The 25,096-nt window shown below is 37.8% G+C and overlaps 2 protein-coding genes and 1 long non-coding RNA gene across 4 annotated transcripts; 1 reads left to right on the forward strand and 2 right to left on the reverse strand.

The window, feature by feature from the left end:
- Nucleotides 1–22: 22 nt before the first annotated feature.
- Nucleotides 23–3,645, reverse strand: tmem178ba (transmembrane protein 178Ba). Its single transcript, XM_051884425.1, has 4 exons — nucleotides 2,990–3,645; nucleotides 2,159–2,272; nucleotides 769–906; nucleotides 23–658 (listed from the first exon to the last, which is right to left on the reverse strand). The coding sequence occupies exons 1-4, from the start codon at nucleotides 3,369–3,371 to the stop codon at nucleotides 402–404; spliced, it is 891 nt and encodes a 296-aa protein (XP_051740385.1). The 5' UTR covers nucleotides 3,372–3,645; the 3' UTR covers nucleotides 23–401.
- An 842-nt stretch (nucleotides 3,646–4,487) lies between these two features.
- Nucleotides 4,488–8,966, forward strand: LOC127507565 (uncharacterized). The gene is made up of 2 exons (XR_007928384.1): nucleotides 4,488–8,153; nucleotides 8,311–8,966. It is a non-coding gene; the product is annotated as an uncharacterized LOC127507565 (long non-coding RNA).
- Nucleotides 8,152–24,710, reverse strand: kcna1a (potassium voltage-gated channel, shaker-related subfamily, member 1a). Of its 2 annotated transcripts, XR_007928383.1 has the most exons (4): nucleotides 24,110–24,530; nucleotides 9,252–9,338; nucleotides 8,680–8,981; nucleotides 8,152–8,385 (listed from the first exon to the last, which is right to left on the reverse strand). XR_007928383.1 is itself a non-coding variant. In XM_051884760.1 (3 exons), the coding sequence occupies exon 3, from the start codon at nucleotides 23,539–23,541 to the stop codon at nucleotides 22,063–22,065; it is 1,479 nt and encodes a 492-aa protein (XP_051740720.1). In that variant the 5' UTR covers nucleotides 23,542–23,765; nucleotides 24,110–24,295; nucleotides 24,538–24,710; the 3' UTR covers nucleotides 17,933–22,062. The 2 variants fall into 2 exon arrangements, 1 of the variants encoding a protein (XP_051740720.1); XM_051884760.1 differs by lacking the exons at nucleotides 8,152–8,385; nucleotides 8,680–8,981; nucleotides 9,252–9,338 and adding exons at nucleotides 17,933–23,765; nucleotides 24,538–24,710 and having other exon boundaries at nucleotides 24,110–24,295.
- Nucleotides 24,711–25,096: the final 386 nt, after the last annotated feature.

The following is a 25,096-nucleotide window of genomic DNA, read 5'->3' on the forward strand; positions in this document are numbered from 1 at the left end:
AGCTTGAGTAGAAACAGTAGGATTGTTTTCTTACATGAGGCATTTTATTGTCCAATGAAGAAATTATTGACATTGAAAACAATTACAGCACATAATGAAGTTCATGGTAAATCATACATTGGAAAGATCTTTGAAATGGTGAATTTGTCTCGAAATTCAAACACGATCTACTGAACACAAAGACAAACACCAAGGACATGCTGAACTCATGTCATGATGAAAGCTTTTATACAACTGTACAAATGTGCTTTCATAGATACTTCTTTTATAAGTCCCAACAGCCGTGGCTTGTCACCTTCCAGAACAAAATGTCTTTCAACAGCTTCCGTGCTTTTAATACCCATAACAAAGTCTATGAACAAGTTTATGTTAATGTACCAAGTGTCACAACATGTGAAGCTTTAGCACACCGTTCCGTTCTCCATACGAGACTTAGGACAGGAGGTACGGGATGGTGGGGGAGGCTGAATCGATGGTGCCAGGGTGCAGAAGAACCCTGCTATGAGGGTCAGTCCCAGCCCTCCCCAGGCACTGAACATGGACCAGCCGTAACCATGGCTTATATCATCCGGGAGGCTGAACAGATAACGTGGGTAGCGAGACAGTTCGAAGTTGATGCCGGCCACACAGGTGCACAGAGAGATGATGCAGAAGGTACCTGTGGTGGGACATGATACTAATTGGTAGGTGTTTGGTGAATTTTTAATAGAACCCAAAAGGGGGAGAACGCTAAAACACATTAAGGAACCATTTAGGAATTTCACATACCTCCCATAAGGAAGAGTAGACCAGCAACGTAATGCATGAGGCCTTGCTGCCAGCAACAGCCTAAAACGCCAATGGTCCAGCCAAAGAGAATGATGGATAGAGCCATGCCCATGAAGCCAGCTGTCATCCGACGCAAATCTGGAGGCGAACATAGCAAGTTACTGGGGGTGCCCAATCCTGCTCTTGGATGACTACGTTCTTGTAGAGTTTAGCTCCAACTTGCTCGAGCACACCTGGCAGAAATTTCTAGTAATTCTGAAGGCATTGATTAGTTTGTTCCAGCTGAACTCGGCAGGAAGGTGGCAATTCCAGGAGCAGGATTGGATACCCTTGCTTGAAACTCTACTGCTATAACAACAGCTGCATTTCCACTGCAGGAACTTTCCCTAGGTACTAGGGACTTTGGGGTTGTACTCGGTGTGTTTCGATCACAGGGACCAGGGTCTAAATCAGGGATGGGGAATGTTAATCCTGGAGGGCCATTGTCCTGCAGAGTTTAGCTCCAACCCTGAAAAAAACACTTTAGTAATCCTGAAGACCTTGATTAGCTTCAGGTGTGTTTAATTAGGGTTGGAGCTAAACTCTGCAGGACAATGGCCCTCCAGGATCAACGTTCCCCACCCCTGGTCTAAATGAAGTTCCGGGTAAAAATTTCCCCCTCAGAAATTCCCTGCTCAGTTCACGCAGCATTTCGTAGCATTTTATTCCAACCACCATTTTTAAAGTCTGGTGCGTGCAGTAAGAGTTGTCTGCTATTCGAAATAAACAATCGAGTTTAAAAAATATGGCCGATGGACCGACGATGAGGTTCAGGCTTTATTAAGCTTGTATGGATGAAATCCTGCGGGAACTGGAAAGTCGCGTGCAGTCCTATGTCACCGGACTAATTTGCCTAAACTTCACAGTACTTTAGACCGCGATGAAAACGCAAACAGCAACAGGTCTGTGGGGAAAAGTTCCTGGGACAAATTTTCATGGAAACGCGGCTACATGGGTCTGGAACAAAATTTGTCATCGGTAGGTTACCTTTAAAGTGCGGTCGCATTTACTGTTGCTCAACGAAATTTTGTGGGCAAAATTCCAATTCATTTCAATCAGAATCCTTGCAATTAGGAATTTTGCGCAGATTTCCTCATGTGAATTTGCCGTGCTGACCAACAGAAAGCTGCTTGGTTTGAGAGTGACTTCTTTGTGAGTTGTGCTGCATACATCTTTATGCTATTGATAATGGATCTTTGGATTTTAATGAAATTTTGCTAATGTGACCGCACCTCTATCCAGGGCCCAGTAAGTACACAAGTAGCTAACATAGAGGACCTTAGTGGGAGGACCCCTTTGTAAGAGGGCCCTGGACAACACTGATGCAGATCGAAAAGAGCAAGTCACTTACGCAGGGCATGCCAATCATCTTGCTGGATAGTCTTGGTGATATTGTAGGAAAGATCCTTTCGCGTCACTGCAGAGGAGTAATAGTACTTTATAAAGGAGCAACGCTCGATAGTTCCTGAAAAAACAAGAAAATCAGAATCAGAATTTTCCGAGCCCAGTATGATAATCAGAACTTGTACACATGCCCAACTCAAGCTCCAAGATGTAAAGTGGCCCCAGACAATTGGGGTGGTGGTAAGCTCATGGTTAGGTGGACCAGGTCCCCTGTTGAGCTGAGCCTTCTTGTGCATATGGACAAGTGTCACATTTAGATGCGTAAACTACACAGATGGTCAAATGAGTATTGCTCATATGGACTATATTAGTAGCTCTCAATCCAGATCCCAGAGTACCCTAGCACATCATGTTCAGTTCTTGAAGCCTCTACTAATGAGCTGATGAAATATATTATGTATTGAATGAGGTACACATCCAAAATGTGAACTGCTCAGGTACTCCAGGACCAAGATCACAGATCACTGATCTAAGCCACTACAATACATAGAGAACTGTAAAAACCAGGTGCTCATTATGATCAATATTGAGGAAAATACCCAACGAGTTTTTTTGGTGCTCTGTGCAACTAATTATAATGAATAGGCATTTTACTCTGATGCATCCATAGGCCTGATTATATACATTCTACAATAATGAGAGCCTGGAAAATGCCATTTCAAGCTAGAAGACAGTCTTCTAGCTTGAAATGGCATTTTCCAGGCTCTCATTATTGTAGCGTTTGCTTTGCATCAAACCAGCCAACACATATTCCAAAGGCTCAGGTGGATGTTTTTACCTTTCTGAACGAGCTCTTCGATGTCTGGGTCAAATCCCACCCTGTAGCATTTGCTCCACAGCCCCATGTTGGTTGAATTGTAGCGCCTGCTGCACTCATCCGCCGCGCTCATCGCGAACAGCTGACGCCGGTTTCTAGTCAGCAGCAGTCGGTTCTCCCATCGGTCCAGGTTCACTCGGCTGGCTCGCAGTGGAAGGCTGTGGTTGGGGATGTAAATAAAACCCGGATCGCTTCTGCGGTTCGAGAAAGTTCGGCAACGTTCCTTGTATCTCCTCGCGTCCGTTTCGTACCAGTGATCCGATGAGATTGCGATTGTCAGGAAACACAAGGCGACGAGAGACAAACAGAGACCCGTGTACAGAAGCCACTTCCCCGTCGCCATCGTTCTGCCAGGCCGCCGATCAGCACCTCATGGTGGACAGCTCCTTTGACCGAGGCAGCGAATTAATCCTGCTTGAGCATCTTTTTTTCGAGTTAAAAAGGCGAAATGTTGTGTTTGCTGTAAACATGCCCTTTTAAATGAATCACATACGTCGATTATTACAAAAATCCCGTTCGGTCTGTTATTTCCTCTAGCTTACTCGTAGACTGTATTGGAGGAGCGGGTTCCGCTCTTCCTCTCTGAGCTGCTGCAGGCAGGGACACATGACAATCACACACAGAGGAACTGAAAATCATTTAAAAATGATGATTGAAAAGGAATTTAAAAATAAAGCAACTGAAAATTATTTAAAAATGGAGGAACTGAACATTATTTAAAAATGGAATAAATCACTGCAAATACAAAAGTAAAAATTTAAATAACCTCGATTATTTTACCCACTTAATTACATTGAGCAGCTGGTTTGATTTACCACACTTCATATTCTGCTTCAGACTCTAAAAAAGGCCACTTTTTTCAAACTTGTTAAATAACTTCACACACTATAATTTAAGGAAACAATATAGGTTAAATTAGGTGTGGGCATTTTCCACAAATAGGCTGATTTTTTGTGATACATGTTTAACCTTTAGAAAATGTTGATTGCTACGATGTTTTATTTTCTATGGGTAATTGGTATAAATACAATTTACAACCCCAATTATCTAACAGGTTCCCCAAAGAGAAACATTTGTGCATTTAACCCCTTAAATATAAAAAAATAAATAAATAAACCCACACACACTTGGGACAAAGCTTACCATATTCACTTAGCTTTGTTGCTTTCTCATGTTGCTCGTTATCACTCGAGGAACAGCAGTTCTAAACAAAATAAGTTTTAAGACTGCTTTAAAGTTACATATAAAGATTAATGACTCATAGTCACATTCAAAATTAAGGATGTTTATTGGTAATGCATGCACAGTACCAGAGAAGAGGGGGTGAATTACACAATGGCCTTCAGTGGGATCAGAGAGTTGGGAGGTTATATATATATATATATATATATACACATATATATATATATCCCTTAAACAGCCAAGAGTGGAAAATAATCTAAAAAATGTCACTTTTTATATCATCTTTAGACTTAAGTAAAACATATTCAAAGGAATGGGATATATTTGAAATGTTTGATTTTACAAGTTATGTTGCCCTATTAAGGTATAAAAAAAAGCCAAAGTCATCAATATTTGTTTTATGTGATGCAAAAAATATGCAATATATGTCTAAGTGTCCTAAAATTGAGGCATTTAAACTTTTTACGCTGCTGAACGGTCTCATCTTCAACCTTCGGGCTGGTCAGCTCTGGTTTGAGGGTCACTGCCCTGCAGCTCCAATCCTGCTCAAACACACATGCCTGTAATTTCCAAGTACATCTGAAGACCTTTAGCAGGTTTTGATGCGTTTCATTGGTGTTGGAGTTAAACTTGTTCTACCCTGCAAGAAAATATATAGCTGAAAATGCAAAGATGTAGCCAACTAAATATACTATCAATATTAACATTTGTGCAACATTTAAACTCAAATATTCAATATTGTGGATTAACTTTTTTTCTTACCCTAATCTGGCAATTTATCTTGGGGGATACAGATGTTCATTCTGTCATTTAGCACATTTTGAAACATTTTCTTTTTCAGCACCCCAAGACAATGTTCACAATTATTATTAGCAGTTTTAATGCTTTTTTACGGAAGTACACAAAACTAAACATTTTAAAACCACCATATCACCACTTTTCCCATGTCCCCAGGCTTGCATACCTTATTTTCATGACAAATACAACACTTACTATGTGATTTTGTACATTGTTGGGTATATCAGTAATGATTCTCTCATGTATAGATTTTTCTCAATTACTACATTTTAAAAGTGATAGGTTTTGCTTATTTATTGACTACTTTCTCTTCTAATGAAAGTTGGAAAAATTAATGACATCATAAAGCAGTCATCACTTCTTTGGAGGGAAAACTTAGAAAAGTGATTGAGAAATTTTATTTCAACTTTGATGTAGTCAACCTCAATACATCCACTCTGTTGAGGAAAATATGTTAGAACAAACAAAAAAACCCTAATTCAGTGACAATGAAAAATTGGAGTATCAATAATGTAGCACTTGTTAAAAACACCTCAGGCATTTGTATCTCAAAACGAAAAATATAGAATGTGTTTGTGAGAAATACAATACATTCTGATAATTTATTAACTGATATGCTTTTAAAAGGGACATGATTTTGTCTAAGATAACATACTCATTGCCTATAAATTAGATTGTTTTTTTTTTTTGGGTCACCAACAGGGTAGACATTTGATATCCCATTTCAGTTTAATAAGTGGTTAAATTTGACCAATCATTTTCAAGTGTTCTCCATCACCCCATCATGAAAGAGGAAAAAAAAAAAAAAAAAAAAGTTTGATTTTCCAAATTTTATGTCCAAAAAGCACCGAATTCAAGGAATGACAGGCTGAAAAATAGAGCACAGAAAATTTGAACCAAGTCATGTGACCCACATACTCAAATATAGACTCAACTATGAAAGCAGCACCGGGCTACAAATGACTAAAGAGTACTTTTGGTGCACGTTGCCCGTTTAAGTGCTAAACCTTCTTATGAACGGAATTAATATTTTTAAGTTACAATTTTCAGTGTCGTTAAGTTGAGGATATTTTCAGCAAACAGTTTGCTTCATACATCGTTTAAAAGCACTAGAGGGAAAATGTTTTTCAACTTAACTATGTGCATTTTAAACACGCGGATTTATAGCGCATTTAAATCCATTGCTCAGCTAAAAATAATGGACCCATTAGAGGTTGCCAAAAATTACGATTTAAAAATCAGTCATAACCTATTTTAGTTTCTCCTGGCTCCAGAGATGCCACATCCAATAATAGGAAACACCGCAAGTCGAAAAGGTACGTGGGCCTACCATGTGCACAAACAAAACAGGGAAAAGATCTAGGGTTGAAAAGCTAAACATTCAACAAAGTACAAAACACCACAGTATTTCTGTTAAACTCTTTATTCAGTACAGTTTACTTTTCAATTTCTTCAAAACACAGTATTGACAGATTTACCACAAAAAGACAAAAACAATTTACAGTCTACCTGAAGATCAGATACCAGTGAACTTGCTACCACTGAAAAGAATAAACTTAATTCATGCTGTTCGTTAAAAGTCAGAAAATCACTATCACACACTCACACAAACAACACGAAGCATGATTCAATCACTTACACAAGTCTGTTGTACAAAACGCAGTCAATCGGCTGTCTCGGAAAATTCCCAACCTGCGGTGAGTGTCTGAGCGCGGGCTTATTTGCAGGATCAGTGGGAAGGTCCGCAAAAGTTCGCCATGCTCAATTTAATCTGCTCAGCGTGTTGTAAACTCCCAGATCTGAAGCATGTGCAGCAGAGGTGAACTCTTCGCGGCAGCAGGACTGTCCGCGCACAAAACACTCAAAGCTGAGAGACCGAGCATCAGAGTACTCTATAGCTTTTTTTTAAACGCATCGGAACCACGGAAAACTTCCTGTAATATACTGAAAGCTTAAGACAAAACAGTATAAATCCCGTACAGGAAGCCAGAGAGCGTTAGGGTTAGAAGAAGTACTCTGATTTCTCTCTTACGTGGTAAGGCTTTATATAGTGTCGATGATGTCATGATTATGGACCCTCCCGCTGGTCTCTGATTGGCTAGATCGCGCGCCAAATCACATTTGATAGGCTCTAATTGCATTAATCAAATCAAATCAGACAAAAACAACATTAATTACATGATGGATAGCCGCATTCTGGAAGTTGAACTTTGTTTATTTTTTATTTTTTTTCAGCTGAAAAGAAAGATTATGTCCATCCAGAACACAAATCAGTGATTGAACCAGTTACCAAGTTTTTATTTCCATCATTGTTTCCCTCTTGAATTTTCAATAGGTTTTTAGAGTAGGCTAGTGGTGTACAATTTATTGAAATAATACTGTGGTGAATGTTACTTGAAAATACTTTCCATAATACACACAGTTATAATTTGCAGCTAAACGCTTCTATTTCCATTAGCGCTCGGATTATTGCTCTGTGATGAACAAAAGTTTATGATTCTTATCATTATAATCTTCAGAAATGAACACAACTTTTATAAATTCTGAAGCCTAAATACAATCTGCAGAAGAAAAAAAGCTAAATGATGACTTTTAATGTGTCCAACATCCTCTGTAGTACAAATTTAGCCACTTATTAGCAACTGCCTTTCTTAAGACAAGTAAAAGCTTTAAAAAAAAATCACAAGGGGGTATTAATTATGTATTTTATGTTATAGAATAAAACGTGAAAATCTTTCAAACTTTATTTCAGGCAATTTTACCTCCCAAAAATCCATTCAAAACCCCATTGGCTTCAGGAACCAGAAATGCTAATGCTAACTCTTTTCCAGTTTTTGGCCTAGGCTACAGAAATACGTCAACCCTCCATGTAATACAGTTTTGGAACATCATGAGGGTGAGTAAATTGTGACTTTTTATTTTGAGCGAATTATTAATTTAATCTTTCACATTAGCTGTTACTTATGGCAGGAGTTTGTTGTTTTCACTAGATGGCAGTAGCGGCAAACTCGTTGTCTGGTCCAGCCGTCTTCTGTGTGAGAAATCATTTAATGTGTTGCAGAAAACGTCCTCTGCTGTACTTGAGTGAAAGTGAGATGTCCAAGTAGACCGCCACTTATAATAATGATATTTCTGCACAATAATGGTAAGCAATAATCTTTTCTCTATTAATATGCATTCAGCTTATTAACATAATAATCATAACAAATGTCACTGCCATTACAAACACACATACCAGGAGTGATACACATTAAGTTAAATGTTTTGATATGATCCCATTTCAGAGTATCGTTTGCTCTTAGCTTTCTTTCAGGTGCTGAGGCAGCATTAATTGGTGGGAAGGTGAGCAGGGTATTAATGCAGACAGACAGCATATTCTGGGCCAGTGACAGTGAGTCAGCACCACAGCAGAGGGGGAGGCAGAGAGAGAGAAAGAGAGAGAAGGTAAAGTTCTACATCGCTTACCAAAAGCTGCAACCGGCAAAACACAAAAAGAAGCATAACTCAATTAATTTTTAAAGAGCAAGCAATAGGGTTTTTGCATATACACTTTGTAGCAGCTGATACACCTGAACATATTGCACCATACTGCAGTGAATCTCCTTGATGCCGTTGAGCTGACATTGAAGAGGCTTACAAATCTTTTCGCGTTTGTTGTTCTATATACATACCTTTTTGACTGTCACATTCATGCTTGTTTGCGGTTATTTCACATTCTGATGCCAAGACTGATTTCGCTGCCAATGAGTGAGATATTCTTTGCTGCAGGAGTTTATCCACACACTCACTCACTCAATCACTCACGCAGGCGCTCTAAACTGCTGAATTCTCTGCTTCATGGAAGACTGCAGAAGCCTGCTGGGAGCTGCTAAGGCTTTCTGACCTGACTGTCCTTGAATGCTCTTGAGAGAATGAAGGAGAGAGAGAAAGAGAGAGCTCCAAAGCACTGGCACAAAACTCCTCACTCTTCATGCTTTGTAAAAAAAAAAGAAAGAAAAAAGAAAAAAAAAGCACTTGGCTCATTTGTCATCATCTTCAAATTCTATCAAAGTAAACATACTCAACTCATGTGTTTCATTGCAACACATGAGGTATTATATATATATATTTAAAAAAAATAATAATGATAATAATTCAGTTTTGCAAAAACAGAATAAAATGATCATTATCCATGAACTGCAAAGTCAAGGACGTTTGAAAAGTGTAAACTGTGAAAAATCAGCTGCAGCTGATGATGTGATACCTAAGAAGAGTGACTTTCATGCTGCCGACAATGTCACAATCTGAGCACGTAGATCATGTGATCTGGAGGGGAGGAGTCACACTGAACCTGAGAGTGAAGGAAATAAACTGACTGGTTAATAGACAAAAGTCAAGTAAGTATTTATTACTGAAATAAATTATAACAATATATTAATGGCATTTATGTTCATAAGATATATAAGTATATTCAGTCAAAAGTGTTAATTCTTTGACATTCTTCTAAAATGATATTTAAACACTCTTTCGAATAATATTAGAAATCCAATATGTTTGGTTAGAAATCCACAATGTTTTAGGAACTCTTAATATTTATTCAAAATATCAATACATGTAAAAAATGAATAAATAAATAAAATAATAAATAAAGCAAGAACAACAATATAGATGGAATATGTAGCTAAAAATACAAATAAAAGTTAATAATAATAATAAATTTAGCCCTAAACAGCAATTATCAGGGTTTAAAACCTTACATATAAAAAATAATAATAGTAAATAATAATAATGATGATGAAAGGCTGATAATGATAATGAGTATTGCAGGCTAATATGCAAACATTTATATATAATGTACACATGTGTATACATATATATGCATTAATTATATATTTCTATGTATGTATGTATATATATGTATTATCTATACACGCATATATATACATATACAAGACACACCATATATAAAAATAATATAGTAAATAAAAATAATAATGATAATAATAATAAATTATATAGTTATTATTGCTAATATGCAAACATTTATTTATATATATAAAAATATATATAAATACATTATATATATATATATATATATTAATAAATGCTTTAGAAGTATTTTTTAACTAATGTTAACAAATGGAACCAATGAATCTTTTTTAATGTAAAGCAAAAGTAAATAATATATTAGTATTATTTATTCATTTGTTTTTTAGTTTTGTTTTTATCAACAAAAAAAAAGGGTTAAAGGATTAGTTCACTTTCAAATGAAAATCAGCCCAAGCTTTACTCACCCTCAAGCCATCCTAGGTGTATATGACTTTCTTCTTTCTGATGAACACAATCAGAGATATTTTAATAAATATCCTGACGCATGCAAGCTTTATAATGGCAGTGAGTGGGATCAACGAGTATGAAGCTCAAGAAAGTGCTTCCATCCACATCCATCTATCAAAACATACTCCACACGACTCCGGGATGTTAATAAAGGCCTTCTGAAGTGAAGCTATGCATTTGTGTGAGAAAAATATCCATATTTAACAAGTTATGAAGTAAAATATCTAGCTTCCACCAGACCACCTTCCGTATTCAACGTATGAAGAAAGTGTAAAACTCTCGCAGTTCAAAAAGCTTACGCTACGTCTTATGGCTTCCCTATTAAATGCGACGCTAGTTTACACTTTGTTCGTAATTTGAATACGGAAGGCAGTCTGGCGGAAGCTCGATATTTTACTTCATAACTTGTTAAATATGGATATATTTCTACACAAACGCGTCGCTTCAGAAGGCCTTTATTAACCCCCAGAGCTGTGTGGAGTATGTTTATGATGGATGGATGGATGCACTTTCTTCAACTCGTACTATGTTCATCAGAAAGAAGAAAGTCATATACACCTAGGATGGCTTGAGGGTGAGTAAAGCTTAGGCTAATTTTCATTTGAAAGTGAACTAATCCTTTAAAGAGCTATGATGAAATGAAATATGTTGGAGAGTTGCACAAGTATTTGAATGTCTTTTTCCCAGTAATGCCATAAAACATCAGTGCCAACAGCTATCGTATATCGTATATGGAGTGAACATATGTGTAACAATGGCTGGAGGACATCACGGCACTTCTGTGCACTGACACTATCACATTACCAACAAACAGATGATCCTCTGGAACGAGTCTGATGGACTTAAATGACAGTGTGAGCTGTAGATTGTATATATATGGTGATGGATGATGATTCAAAGTCTCCTCCCGTCCTCAGTGCCGCAGGCTGACACAGCTGTAAGGAGCGATCTGTATTCTGGGAACAGTGAGGTCAACCGATGCTCAGCCACTGCAACTTATTAAATGGATAGATGACTGAGAGAAGCTGCATATGCACTAGATAAGCACACTTAATGTACTGACTGATACATACATGTGCTGATACAAGTGCCGAATATGCATAAAAACATGCGACCTGCCAAAAAAAACAAAGCACACTGCTCTTTTTTCCCTTTATCTTTTCAATTTCAGTTCCCCAAACTATTTAACGCACATATGTTCAGGGCTATTACTGTATCTATCCATACGGCGCATCAACTTTTACTGGCCTTGGTTTGACAAAGAGCACTGTGCATAGTTTACATAAGATGGATGAATTGATGGACATGCCTTTAATTATTAAACACGGCTGACGGCAGCATTACAGAGATAATGCGAAGAGGAAGAAACCATAAAGCGAGCCAAAGGAAAGGCACAGACTGAATGAATGGATGGGTGGATGTATAGATTGATGCATGCATTAATATCTGCATTACGCAGTCCGATGCGACCATCTGATTTCAGAGCAGCGCAGTCAGTGAGAGGGGGAAAAAATGCTTTATCAGGTAATCAGGACACATGACACATGCAGGAACTCAATCAGAGTGATGCAGTGTGATGCGCTTCAGATGCTTCAAAGCTGTCCGTGGACACAAAACACATCTGAAAGACTCGTCAAGACATTAATGTTGCATTTTAGATACAGGAAAAGTCTTGCATGATGACAGCAGGATATGCATGATTCATCTGTATTGAGTTGCGCAGAGTTTCCGTCTTTAAAGGGAGTGACTAGCAGCACTGAACGTGCCAGAGGCCTGACTAAGGGAAATGCAAAGTCCCATTAGCCCGACTTTCCATCTGATTTATGAGTATTTACATCTGTGTGTGTGTGTGTGTTTGTGTGTGTGTGTGTGTGTGTGTGTTTGTGTTCCCTTTAGAATTAATTCAGCAAATGGTAAAGTATTTATAAAACACAACATGTGACAGCTTGTGCTCATAGAAATGTGACAACCCAACCTGACATGAAAAATATTTTTTTTTAAATAAAACAGTTTATTTTTTTTAATATATATTTTTTTATGGTAAAATTGCATAGCTGTCTCTTGTCTGAAAGTATGTCAGTGTGTTTTTATTTGGTAAAAATATATAATATAATATAATATAATTAATATAATTATATTATAATTATAATTAAATAATAATATTTTTATTTTATTTTATTTTATTTAGACAACAAATACTTTGGGGCAACTTTCAAGATACAGAAGGGTATTAAAGCACTGGATTTTTAATATTTTATAATTTATTGTAATTTGTATTGTAATTTATTGTTCAGCACATTATAAGCATGGAACTTATGGGAATCCTGTGCGAAAATTCAGGCTCTAAGTAGACAATATATGGATTTTTATATTCAGGACTTATAAATATATATTCTGACATAACTATATATTCATATTTTACATTAATATATTTAGATATAACTATTCAGATATTCAGATTTATATATTCAGAGTTATAACTATATATTCAGGATTTACATTTATATATTCACAATTTATATATAATTATTTCCTGTTTGGCCCCCAATAATATATATATATATATATATATATATATATAAACTTTCTATTAAACATATTTAATATGTATATTTATATAAATTTGGGTACTATATATATATATATATATATATATATATATATACAGTACTGTGCAAAAGTCTTAGGCACGTCAGTATTTTCACCCCCCAAAAAAGGTTGTAAGCCAGTTATTTATATCTTTTGCTGTAGTGTGTCAGAAGGAAATATCAGTTCACATTTCCAAACATTAATTTTGCTATTAATTTTAATAATCCAGTGATATTTTTTGAATACACGAGGAGTCTGACAACAGCCGGTGCTCCACACGGAGATCTGATCTCACCATCATCGAATCCGTCTGTGATTACATGAAGAAACAGATGAAACTGAGACAAAGAAGAACTGTGGCCGTGTCTCCAGGACGCTTGAAGAAATCTTCCTGCAAAGATACAGTACTCTGAGAAGTTTTAGGCATGTGCTGTAAAGTGAGGATGCTTTCAAAAATACTGTCATAAATAGATTTAATTAACTTCTATTAACTAAATCAAATCAATATTTGGTGTGACCACCCTTTGCATTTAAAACAGCTTTTTTTCCAGGTACACTTGGGCATTGTTTTTCAGGATTACAGGTCAGTTTCTTCAAGGGTCTTGGAGACACGGCCACAGTTCTTCTGGATTTAGTTTGTCTCAGTTTCATCTGTTTCTTCATGTAATCACAGACAGATTCGATGATGGTGAGATCAGATCTCTGTGTGGAGCACCGGCTGTTGTCAGACTCCTTGTGTATTTAAAAATCTCACTGGATTATTACAATTAATGGCAAAATGAATGTTTTTTGGGGGGTTTTGGGGGGTGAAAATAATATATATATTTACAGAGCTGGGTAGTAACTGATTACATGTAATCTGGATTACGTAATCAGATTACAGAAATTAAGTATTTGTAATTAGATTATATTACATTTTAAAATACTCGGTAGTAAATTATTCATAATTCATTGATTCTCCCCAATTCTTTTTTTTTTTTTTTTAAATCTTTAAAATTTTTCTTTCTAAAAAATATACATTCAGAAGGTCTTCCAGGTTTGTGGAATTGCACACACAAACCAGCCACTGGTCATGTGACTATCACTGAAAACTGAGACCCACACAGCATTTGATTACTGGATTTACCGAAATCATTTTACTTTTAAGAAGTGTTTTCTCAACATTGCAGCATTGCATATTTAATCTACTCCTGGCAAACACATTAAAGGGATAGTTCACCCAAAAATGAAAACTATCCCATGACTTGCTCCGGAATTTCTCTTTAAAAATGACCGTTTTAGACCTATCCGTGACGAAAAACGTGGCCTCCCATTCACAACCATTATAAACCTTGCAGAACTAAGGATATTTTTAAACATATCTCTAATTGTGTTCATCTGAAAGAAGATAATTTTCATTTTTGGGTGAACTGTCCCTTTAATTATTACTTGAATTATCGCTCAGTCATTTAACCATGTATTAGTGTCTTTGGAAGGCTTTTGTCTTTCAAACACATTAAAATGCACAAATTCACATCATTTCATATTAACATGCAATGCAGGGATTCCCCAACTTTTTTGTCAGCTGAACCTCCTGAGATTTTAAGTTAGTAATTAGGCCAATAATAAAATTATAATAATAATAAAATTAAGTCAGTTAATGGACATGGAGGTAATCAAATAAAATATATATTTTTACCTTTTTTAGTAAGTGTTTTATTTTGATTGCTTTTAAAATTATTTATTTTAAATGTACATTTTTTAGCTTTTAATTAAACTCACAAACCCCAGACTAGGAAACCCTGACTTAATGTAATATTTAATACACTTCATGTTGTTGATAAAGAATGGAATATATTTTCTTTTTTGTTTGGTATTTTTATATCAATATGGTACAAGATTATCCTATTCAAATCAATGTGATAAATGAGTTTAGTCAAAAGTAATCTAAAAGTAGTCAGATTACATTACCTTAAATGTGTAATGTAATGGATTACGTTACTAACTACAATTTTTGTCATGTAATTTGTAATCAGTAACTGATTACAATTTGTAAGTAATCTACCCAGCTCTGTATATTTATATTACTCATTTTTATTAATATATAATAAAAAAGAGTAATATACCCTGCTAGGAAGTTGCCCCAAAGTATTTATTCTCTAAATGACCAAAGGACACTGATTTTGCACTCAAGCCAATAACCTTGTCTGACCTCAGATAATATACATCTCTGGGCCTCCATTAGGGCGGTCTGTTTTTGTGCCTGAGAAATCCTCAATCAGTACAGCAGACGGCAGAGATTACACAGACTGAAGCTGCTGTTAATTGCGAGGCAGCGTTTCCAGCTCCATCATGGCACAGTTGGAGGATCCATGTGAATGATTTTAACATCACAAGATAAAACTGTTTTATGACAGGGAACACATGCAGATCACTCTCATCCTCAGCACTAGGACGCATGTGGTCGGCCAGGACAGGACAGAGGCATGAGACCCAGGAGCTCAGAGCCTGCTGCTCGTGTGTGTCTCTGCCTCAGGAACTGCACTGGGCCTGAAGCCAGCTCACCCCACCCCAGCTCCAGCCTGCAGAGGACTGCTGCAGCTCCAGAGGGCAATGCAGAGGAGGAGAGAGCAAGGGTACTCCAAGCACAAGCCACTCCAATGTCATGTTTTGAACTCTCAAGGGAAACCAAATATGCCTGATGTGCGTGTATATAAAGGAAACGGGCGGTAGGTGGATTGAAAGCAGGAGATAGACATCTTGTTGACAATGTAAACTGCCCGTTCACATCCTTTTGTTGTCATGTCTGTTCAGTGTGAGCTGGATGACTAGGGGCTTTCTGTTACAATACACATATCCACACAGAAAGCCCCATAGACCGTCCTCATAATCGTTATGATCACCTTGCTTAAAGTGTTAGTTTACCCAAAAATAAAAAACCCTGTCATTAATTACTCACCCTCATGTCTTTCTCCCGTAAGACTTTTGTTCATCTTCGGAACACAAATTAAGATATTTTTGATAAAATCCGATGGCTCAGTGAGGCCTCCATTGACAGCAAGTTAATTAACACTTTCAGATGCCCAGAAAGCTACTAAAGACATATTTAAAACAGTTCATGTGACTACAGTGGTTCAACCTTAATGTTATGAAGAGTCGAGAATACTTTTTGTGCTCCAAAAAAACTAAATAATGACTTTATTCAACAATATCTAGTGATGGCCGATTTCAAAACATTGCTTCATGAAGCTTCGAAGCTTTACGAATCTTTTGTTTCGAATCAGTGGTTCAGAGTGTATATCAAACTGCCAAAGTCACATGATTCATTAAAATTTCGAAACACTTATGATGTATCGAAGCCTCGTTTACTGAAATCATGTGACTTTGTCAGTTTGATACGCAGTCTGAACCACTGATTCGAAACAAATGATTCGTAAAGCTTTGAAGCTTCATGAAGCCGAGTTTTGAAATCGCCCATCACTAGATATTGTTGAATAAAGTCGTTATTTTGTTTTTTTGGAGCACAAAAAGTATTCTCGACGCTTCATAACATTAAGATTGAACCACTGTAGTCACATGAACTGTTTTAAATATGTCTTTAGTAGATTTCTGGGCATCTGAAAGTGTTCATTGTCTTGATGTCAATGCAGGCCTCACTGAGCCATCGGATTTTATCAAAAATGAATGAAGGTCTTACGGGTGTACAACAACATGAGGGTTCTTTAAGGATGTTTTTGATAAGTTTGAATTAAGGACAAAGTGTCCAGTGTTCAGCTCTGCACTGCAAGATATCCGTCATATGTCTTTCATCATGACTAAATATTTGTCACTTTCCACAAATAGGGCCTGGAAACTCTTCTTTTTCATCAATTGGACAATGAAATAAATCACAAACATTCATCAATTCACACATCAGTTGTGGTAAACGGAAGCTCAAGCATGTTTGCTTGACGTGTGAGAACCAGTGAGGTTCTGTTTATGTTCGCTGATCAATGTTTATATGTGAATAAAAGCCTAAATTCAGTCTGTTCATCATATAAAGTAATGGCCTCTTTTCAGAAAATTTGGACTAAACCACTCGAATCATATGGATTAGTTTTACAATCTCCTTATGAACTTTTTGAAGCGTCAAAGTGGTAGTTGCGTAGCTGTCAATGGAGGGACAGAAATCTCTCAGATTTCATTAAAAATATCTTCATTTGTGTTTCAAAGATGAACAAAAGTCTTACGGGTTTAGAATGACATGAGGGTGAGTACATGATGACAATTTTTTCAACCCTTTAAAACCCTTATTTGTGTCATTTTATAGTCATAACAATAATTATAACATCAAAATGATAAAAAAAAAAATCTTCCAATAATTTGGGTTACAAGGTTAAATGTTTAGCAAATGCAGTCGACTGAAAAAAATTGAAATAAAACTATTTGTCATCCAGTCATGCTGTAGAAAGTGTTTGAATGATGTCACTTCCTGCATGTCACAGTTTTTATGTAATATTTTTGCAGAAAATCATGCAGCAACAGGGTTGGTCATAAAATATCTGACATTACGTTTTGGTCATTAAAATGATTTCATAATTAAAAAAATATATTAATCATTTTAAAAAAGTTCTTACTGATAAGCATTGAATATCATTTCAACAGATTATGATACAATTATGATATTAAATATTTAAAAAATTCTATGCAAGATTAAAAAAAAAATAAAAAAACAACCAAATAAATAAGTAAAAAAACATAATGGAAATACACCTTTACAAACTCAACTGATAGAAGTTTTTACTGCTAAGCATTAAATAACAAATTATTATATTAGATATTTTTTGTAAAAAATTACAATTTTATGGTGATACAGGCATTTAATGTGTTTTAAACTACTTTTCAAGTTTATTTTATGTTAGATAATTTATCAAACATAAAAAAATGCAAGTAATGGGACACAAAATTATAGCGCATTCATGAAAAGTGTCATTTACTTGTGTTATCAGAGCTATAGCATTTAAAAATGTACCTCCAAAAATCAGTAACATACACCTGACAGCTGATAATTAAAAATTTATTGATTTAGATGTATGATCAAATCATATTTGACATAAGAAACAAAAGAACCCTTGCATAGATCACAGACCATGCCTTTGTCAATGTACGACAACATTAAAAAATAACTTAGCATAACAGATAAAAAAAAAAACGTACAGAAACATGTTAAGAGGACATGAACAGTTTGATCAGATGTACATGGAACAACCATTAACATGGAGTCATCATCTGTCTAACATAAACATGTAGCTGAGATGGTCAGTAATGGCTGTATAGTTTGGGTATCCGGAATTGAATGTTTTGTCAAATGCATCATTCCACGACATTATAATCCATGACTTGTTTCATTCAGCATCCTGAAAGCAAACAGCAAAATCTCAAATGAAGCCAAAATAAATAATTAAACCGAATACGGAAATCTGATCAGTGGAGTTTGACGGATTAAAGAACTTTTCCCGAACAAAAGGGAACAGAAATAACATTGGCGTATAAACATGAAGATGGCTTTAGGAACAAATGACAGCAAGGGCTTAAAAAAATGATGCAACCAGAATATAGTTGATCCTCAGTTTTGAAAGGCTAAGCTCATGCAGTCTTCCATACACCATGCAGATTTTTGCAATTGCTAGGTTGCTGTCGAGTTTTGGTTTGGTATGGTGGTATGGAGTTAAGGTTATTACAAAAAAAGTACAATGTACAGTACATTTTCGATGCTAATGCCATTATTTTATTTCATGATATCGATAATACAAGCTATAATCTTCCTATATATTTGTAATGGCTTGTCTTATGGACTCGTTTGTGAGTCTACTGTAGTTTTATCAAGGGCATGGGTTTGTTATAGCACAGTTAACTATAGTGCCACATGGACATAACAAGGTAATATAGCTAGACGAGGCCACGCAGGTGAAGAAAATAAGTATGTCTGCAACATCCTCCAAAAAGGCCACAACCTGGGAGCACACCTAGGGTTCCCCTTTTTTCCACAACTACCTTTCACATCGGGTTATGATGGCATGTCATTCGTTTATTTGTTTTTTATTATTCCACTACAGTGTATTTTACCTTTTATCCCTTCTTGAAATAAGGTTTCAGCTTGTTGTCTGAGCGAAGCAAAACTCCAAACTAATAAATAACAACAAAAACATGTAGTATGTTATGGATTTACACCTTTACAGACTCAACTGATAAAAGACCTACCTCCTAAGCCATAATTTTTTTTAAATGTTGCTCATAAATGGTCATCACCTCATATCAGAGGCAAAATAAACTTCTTAGTACTACAGTACTAACACAATTTGCTTCAAGAGGGAAAGTTTCTGTTATAGTCTCTCAACATAAAGTACATGAAAAATTAATTTTGCCAACTAACACACTATCATTGGTGGAAATTGTTTGTCCTCTTGCATTATAATAGGTTTAAATCTCTATTCTTATAAAAAGTTTGCTTGCCACAGCCCTTGGTAAATATCAAAATAAGCATTCTGGAGCAGTCCTGTAATACACTTAATCCCTATTGCTATGATTTATGGTGTAGTTATTAAATATAGGATTATGCATAGCACCATAGGGTTTGATCACCACTCACATGCCCAGTAGAAACAGTTCGTCCTTATTTTTTCATTGTTTCATTTACATTATCAAATGAAATTGTTGTGATAAGATGATTTGTAGCCTGGTTTTTTTTGTTTGCGAAGCCCGTTTTTATGAATTCTAAACAAAAAACACATTAATAAAGCCCTGAATTCTTCTTCCTGACACAGAGGTGACTAAATCCATGTTAGTGTTATAGGAAACTGGCCAAGGAAAAATACTGCTGTTTGCCTTTGATTACAATCACACCTCAAGGATCAATAAAGGTCACATGATCAGGCGACTTGTTTACGAGCTGGTCTAGCAGACTTGCTTGTGTTTGTTAAACGAATGTACACCCAAAAAGACTAATTTAATCATGGCCATTTTAAAGCTTTTTTTTTAAATTATCAAGGAAAAACTTTCGCATTTAGCTCTATGCACTGGAATTAGCATGAACACAAGATTTCACATTAAATTCCATAAATCAGTTAAATTTGGTCATTATAATATACAGACTTAATATACCATAGTCTTAATTTGAGGTTGCTATACTAAAGGGCTAAACTATGAATCTACCCTGTGGTATAGGAAAGTCTGTGCTGTTGTCTTATCCCAGATCTCGCTCTTTTAAAAAAGGACTAAACCGAACCAAAGTGAAAGTTGATTGTGCTTAGCAATGGAGCGTTACAGATACGAGGGGTCAGGGACGGTCGCATTGTTGCATTTGTTGTAAGTGCTTGAAAAAAAAAAGGCTAATTCTAGGGCACACTAAGTGTATTATTTCTGACGTATCATCACACTTCACAGGCTGTTATGTATCTGGTGTTCTGCTCTGCAGTGAGCTGTGCGGCGACCTCACTGAGGTAGACTCTTTATTATGGCACAACATAATCAAAACCACAACGAAAGGCAGATCGAAAACTCTAAAAGGTCCCGTCATGTGAAAGTCATATAAGTCTGATTTCATACTCAAGCTCAGCTGTCATATGAAAACACAGAAAATGTTTGAGTTTGTGCCTGACAACCACGTGTCATGTTCAACAAAACAACAACGGAAATGAAAAGCACTCCGAATACACTGTAATGACCAGCCTCGACATACATTATGACAGTTCCAGAGCAGATATTGTTCCCTTTGCCCTGCCTAAAACTCCAGTTACTCTGAGGCACTTTCACCTGTCCGGTTGCTGATAGGGTCAAAGGCACTAGCAACTAATATGAGAAATTCTGCCATGTTCTCTTTTGCATCCTGCTAAGATAAATTAAGCGATTTTTGATATCGTAAATCCTAAATTTGATCGCAAAATGGAAGCGTGAAGTATAATTGCCCATAGTTTTCCTTTTTTTTTCTTCTCAAGGAGAGAGAGAATGCCCATGCACTGCACTATTTAAGTTACATTATTATTATTTTTTTTTTTTTAACAGGTGCGCTTAGTATGAGTATATGCATTTGATAGTATCTTGATAGTTCTTTTTCTGTGTCTTTGACTACTTTTTAGATTGAAAAGTTTGCATCCCAGCGTTGGGGCTTGCATATATATTTTGTCACATTTCAGAAAATGTCAAGGAATCAACGTCCCTAGTTTCCCTGATTGTAACAACGACACCCTTATGAGGTATCTCAATTGCAACAAGCTGTTATACCGATGTCATGCATTAAATATACTAGGATACACAGTACCTTAGTTGAGTAGGCCATAATGCAGGTTCTTTTGACATGCTATGATATCATTAAGATTCTGTTTCCCGTAAGGTTAAACATTCAGTCTTTAAATACACCTAAATGATAAGCATCTCAAATCATGACAGACTAGTGCACTTTTCATGGCGACAAATAAGGAGGTTGATGGAGAGGGGGAGCTGATGGAACCGAATGCAAAAGTAAAGCAAAACAGGAACAGATGTCCTATCGTCATGAGGTAATGTCCGACGCATGCCAATATCAAAACGAGGATAATCTAAACATGCTAACTATGAGGCTCCTCTTTCGGCATTGTGCTGTCTTATATCTAAAGGGCATGGCATTTAATCACTTGGTGATATCTAAATTACAGCATCTGCTGGAAAATAGCAGCAATGCGGATGTCCATGAGGCGATGACCTTGGCCTCCGTAGCATCCCAGCAGAAGATAAGTCTATTCATATAAGGTGCTTTGCTGGTCAGTTGGGGAAGACCACCTACGGACGAGGCAGTCCACCGAACACTGCACTTGGTCTTTTATGCACTTTCCTGGATGCAATGTGCAGCTTGCTGAAATGTAGTCTGCAGTCCATGCGTGAGTTTTTAGTAATCCTGTCGTCGAGAGTCCTTCAATGCCTGTGGACGTTAGCTAGGTGCTCGTGGAGGCTTTTTTTCTGAATCATCCTCTTTGGAAATGTATTAGACTAAGTATCATCTGCCTCATTTGCTGCAGTTATGTTCTATATGTTTTGGTGTAGTATTTTTCTTTCGTCTGCATTGTAGAGATATTCGCATTGCAAGGGCTCACGAGAGGAGGTAAAGTAAGCATTCATATGTGACCAGTCAGTACTTGACTGAGTTTTCTACTGTGTCTCTAGACATCGGTTAGCAGCTTACTTTTGTTCACACAGTTCTGATTAGGGATAGTGCAGTTGCCAGTTCTGAGGTTGGCCTCTCTGAAGTTGTCGATGCTGTTGTTTATGTCTCCGTCTATCTCCATGTACTCGGACTTGCTGACGGTCGAGGAGCTGCGACGACTAGAGTCGGAATCGGAGGCGATGTTCGGGTTGCTCACGTTGAGGAGTTGGGCCTGCTCCTCTCCTTCGGTTTCTCTATGGTAGAAGTAGTTGAAGTTGGACACGATAACAGGCACGGGTAGGGCGATGGTCAGCACACCGGCGATGGCGCACAGGGAACCCACGATCTTGCCCCCTATAGTCACTGGCACCATGTCCCCGTAGCCTACGGTAGTCATCGACACAACCGCCCACCAGAACGCGTCCGGGATGCTGCTGAAGTACGACTCTTTTTCCTCGGCCTCTGCGAAATACACAGCACTGGAGAACAATATGACGCCAATGAAGAGGAAGAAAATAAGCAATCCAAGCTCTCGCATACTAGCTTTGAGGGTCTGCCCCAAAATCTGAAGGCCTTTGGAGTGCCTTGATAGCTTAAAGATCCTAAACACCCTGACCAGACGGATCACCCTGAGGATGGCCAGTGATGTTGCCTGCTCGCCCTTTCCCTCCTTTCCGTCCGGCTCATCTGCTAACTCTGTGCCCAGCGTGATGAAGTAGGGGATGATGGCCACGATGTCAATGGTGTTCATCATATTCTTAAAGAAAGCCGCTTTGCTTGGGCAAGCAAAGAAGCGCACTATCAATTCAAATGAAAACCAGATGATACAGAGGGTCTCTATAATGAAAAAGGGATCAGCCAGGATGTTTGGTTTGTAGTAGAAGGTGGTGTTGCCTATAGTCTGTGAACGCCCCCTAGGGTCCTCTTTCAGTTCAGGTAAAGTCTCCAAACAGAAAATGACAATGGAAATTAAAATGACCATGACGGATACGATAGCAATGCCTCTGGCCGGCCCCGAGCTCTCGGGATGCTCGAACAGAAGCCAGATTTGCCGTTGAAACTCCTTCTCTGGTAAGGGCCGCTCTTCCTCACGGATGAAGCCCTCATCTTCGCGAAACTTCTCCATCGCCTCGACCCCAAGTTCATAGAACTTAATTTCTTCCGAGAACATATCCAATGGGACGTTTGCCGGCCTTCTCAGTCTTCCACCGGACTGATAGTAGTAGAGGATGGCGTCAAAGCTCGGACGATTTCTGTCAAAGAAGTACTCGTTTCTCAAGGGATCAAAATACCGCATCCGTTTCTTTGGGTTACCTAAGAGAGTCTCTGGGAACTGGGCGAGAGTTTTGAGCTGGGTCTCGAAGCGCAGCCCCGCTATATTGATGACCACTCGTTCGCAGCATTCATGATCGTCGTGGTCAGGCGGGTATGTGTCCTGCGGATGTCCCGGCACGGCAGAGGTCTCGTCCATGTTGTCCCCAGCCACGACTGTCATCCTGCAGGTCAAAGTTGGAGCTCCGCAGGAGTTAATTTAATTGAGTAGACATCCAATTGCCCTCCCAAGGCGTCGCTTTCCTTCCTTTTCTCCGATTCCAGACCCTTAAATCTATCTCGGTCCCCGGGTATAGGGTATAACTTGATGCTTCCTCAGTGTGGCCCCACTGCGGTTGTCACTGATTCGACCATCGCTCCTTTCCGCTGCATCCACTACGGCTGCCTCTGTCACCGAGTCAGAGAAAAATGGATCGAACAGCGGCGATATTTGCTTGCTCAGCAAGTTCACACTACTTATTTATTTATTTACTTGTTATTGTATGTATAAATCACAGAAGTGCACAGCCTTAAGGGCACAATTCTGAATTATTATGCTCATTTAGGTTATTGAAAAGATGTGACAGGACACTGTCACTTTTGCTCCATCACCACATACATGCAGTCTACTTCTCACTATATAGGGAAACATACTATTGAATAGCTTAGATGTAAGTTTGAGTAAATAAATTGATAGGAAAACATGAAAATGACTTTCACTTCAGGCTGATACAGGCAGTTATAGTGCTCACCTCGCTACTGAAGGAATGCGTCTTCTGCCGGCAGTCTCCTGTCAGTAATGCACCCTCGATTCCCTTTTGTAGTAGAAAATGCCTTTGTAACAGCTTCTTCACATCTTCTCACTTTCAAAATGTTCGGTTGCGCTCCATAAATGCCACATCCATAACGGAAGTGATTCACGACATTCGCACGCGATGCTATAATGAAAGAAATATGGCTTTGATGTGTATTACAAAGCTTAACATTCAGTTTAAATGAGGGCTAAAAGACAAGAAGCGGAAAAAAAGGCTAAAAGAAAACATGAAGCCGCAACGTCCTCCCTCCGCTCATGCTCGTGCGGCGGCACCTTGGTGTAAATGGCTTATACTGCATGAGAAATTGTAATGCTGCAGCTCAGCTCAGGCGGGAGATACATTAAGGGGGCAAAAGCGAACCATACCATTTCCAGACATTACTGCATCAGCAAAATTTCCCTCTTACGAGTAGACAAGATGACGAGCGGTCTGTTTTATCTGGACACACTGACAGGGGGTATGGAAGCGAAAGGCTTCTTAAAGGGGCGATCAATAAGGGGAGAGGGAATAATTCCTTAATCATGCCCAACATATTGTTGCACTGTATTGCACATGGGAGAACTAGGAGCGGGAGAGGGGGGTAGGACAGTATGGGGGAGGGGTTCGACGCAATGCAGACCGCGCGTGGCCACAAGTGCTTGTCCACGCAATGCGCGAGAGCATTTATGTGCCAACACTGGCGCAGTATCTGATTCGCCGAGCACTAATGTGCACAGATACTTTAACTGACCACACTAACCAATAACCACAATAAAAAGACGACTTCTCTAAAGTGCTCTTCTTCGTGCAATACTGCGACTTTTTTCCACCCAAAAGAGTTATGGAGCTGCACAGCTCCATGCGTGTTGTTTGAGGCTAGATCGTGCGGGGGTTGGAATATTTATAGAATAACGTGGGTGTATGTACTTGGACGGACGGCGATTT

The sequence above is a fragment of the Ctenopharyngodon idella genome, chromosome 24, assembly GCF_019924925.1.
Source record: "Ctenopharyngodon idella isolate HZGC_01 chromosome 24, HZGC01, whole genome shotgun sequence".
Taxonomy (NCBI): domain Eukaryota; kingdom Metazoa; phylum Chordata; class Actinopteri; order Cypriniformes; family Xenocyprididae; genus Ctenopharyngodon; species Ctenopharyngodon idella.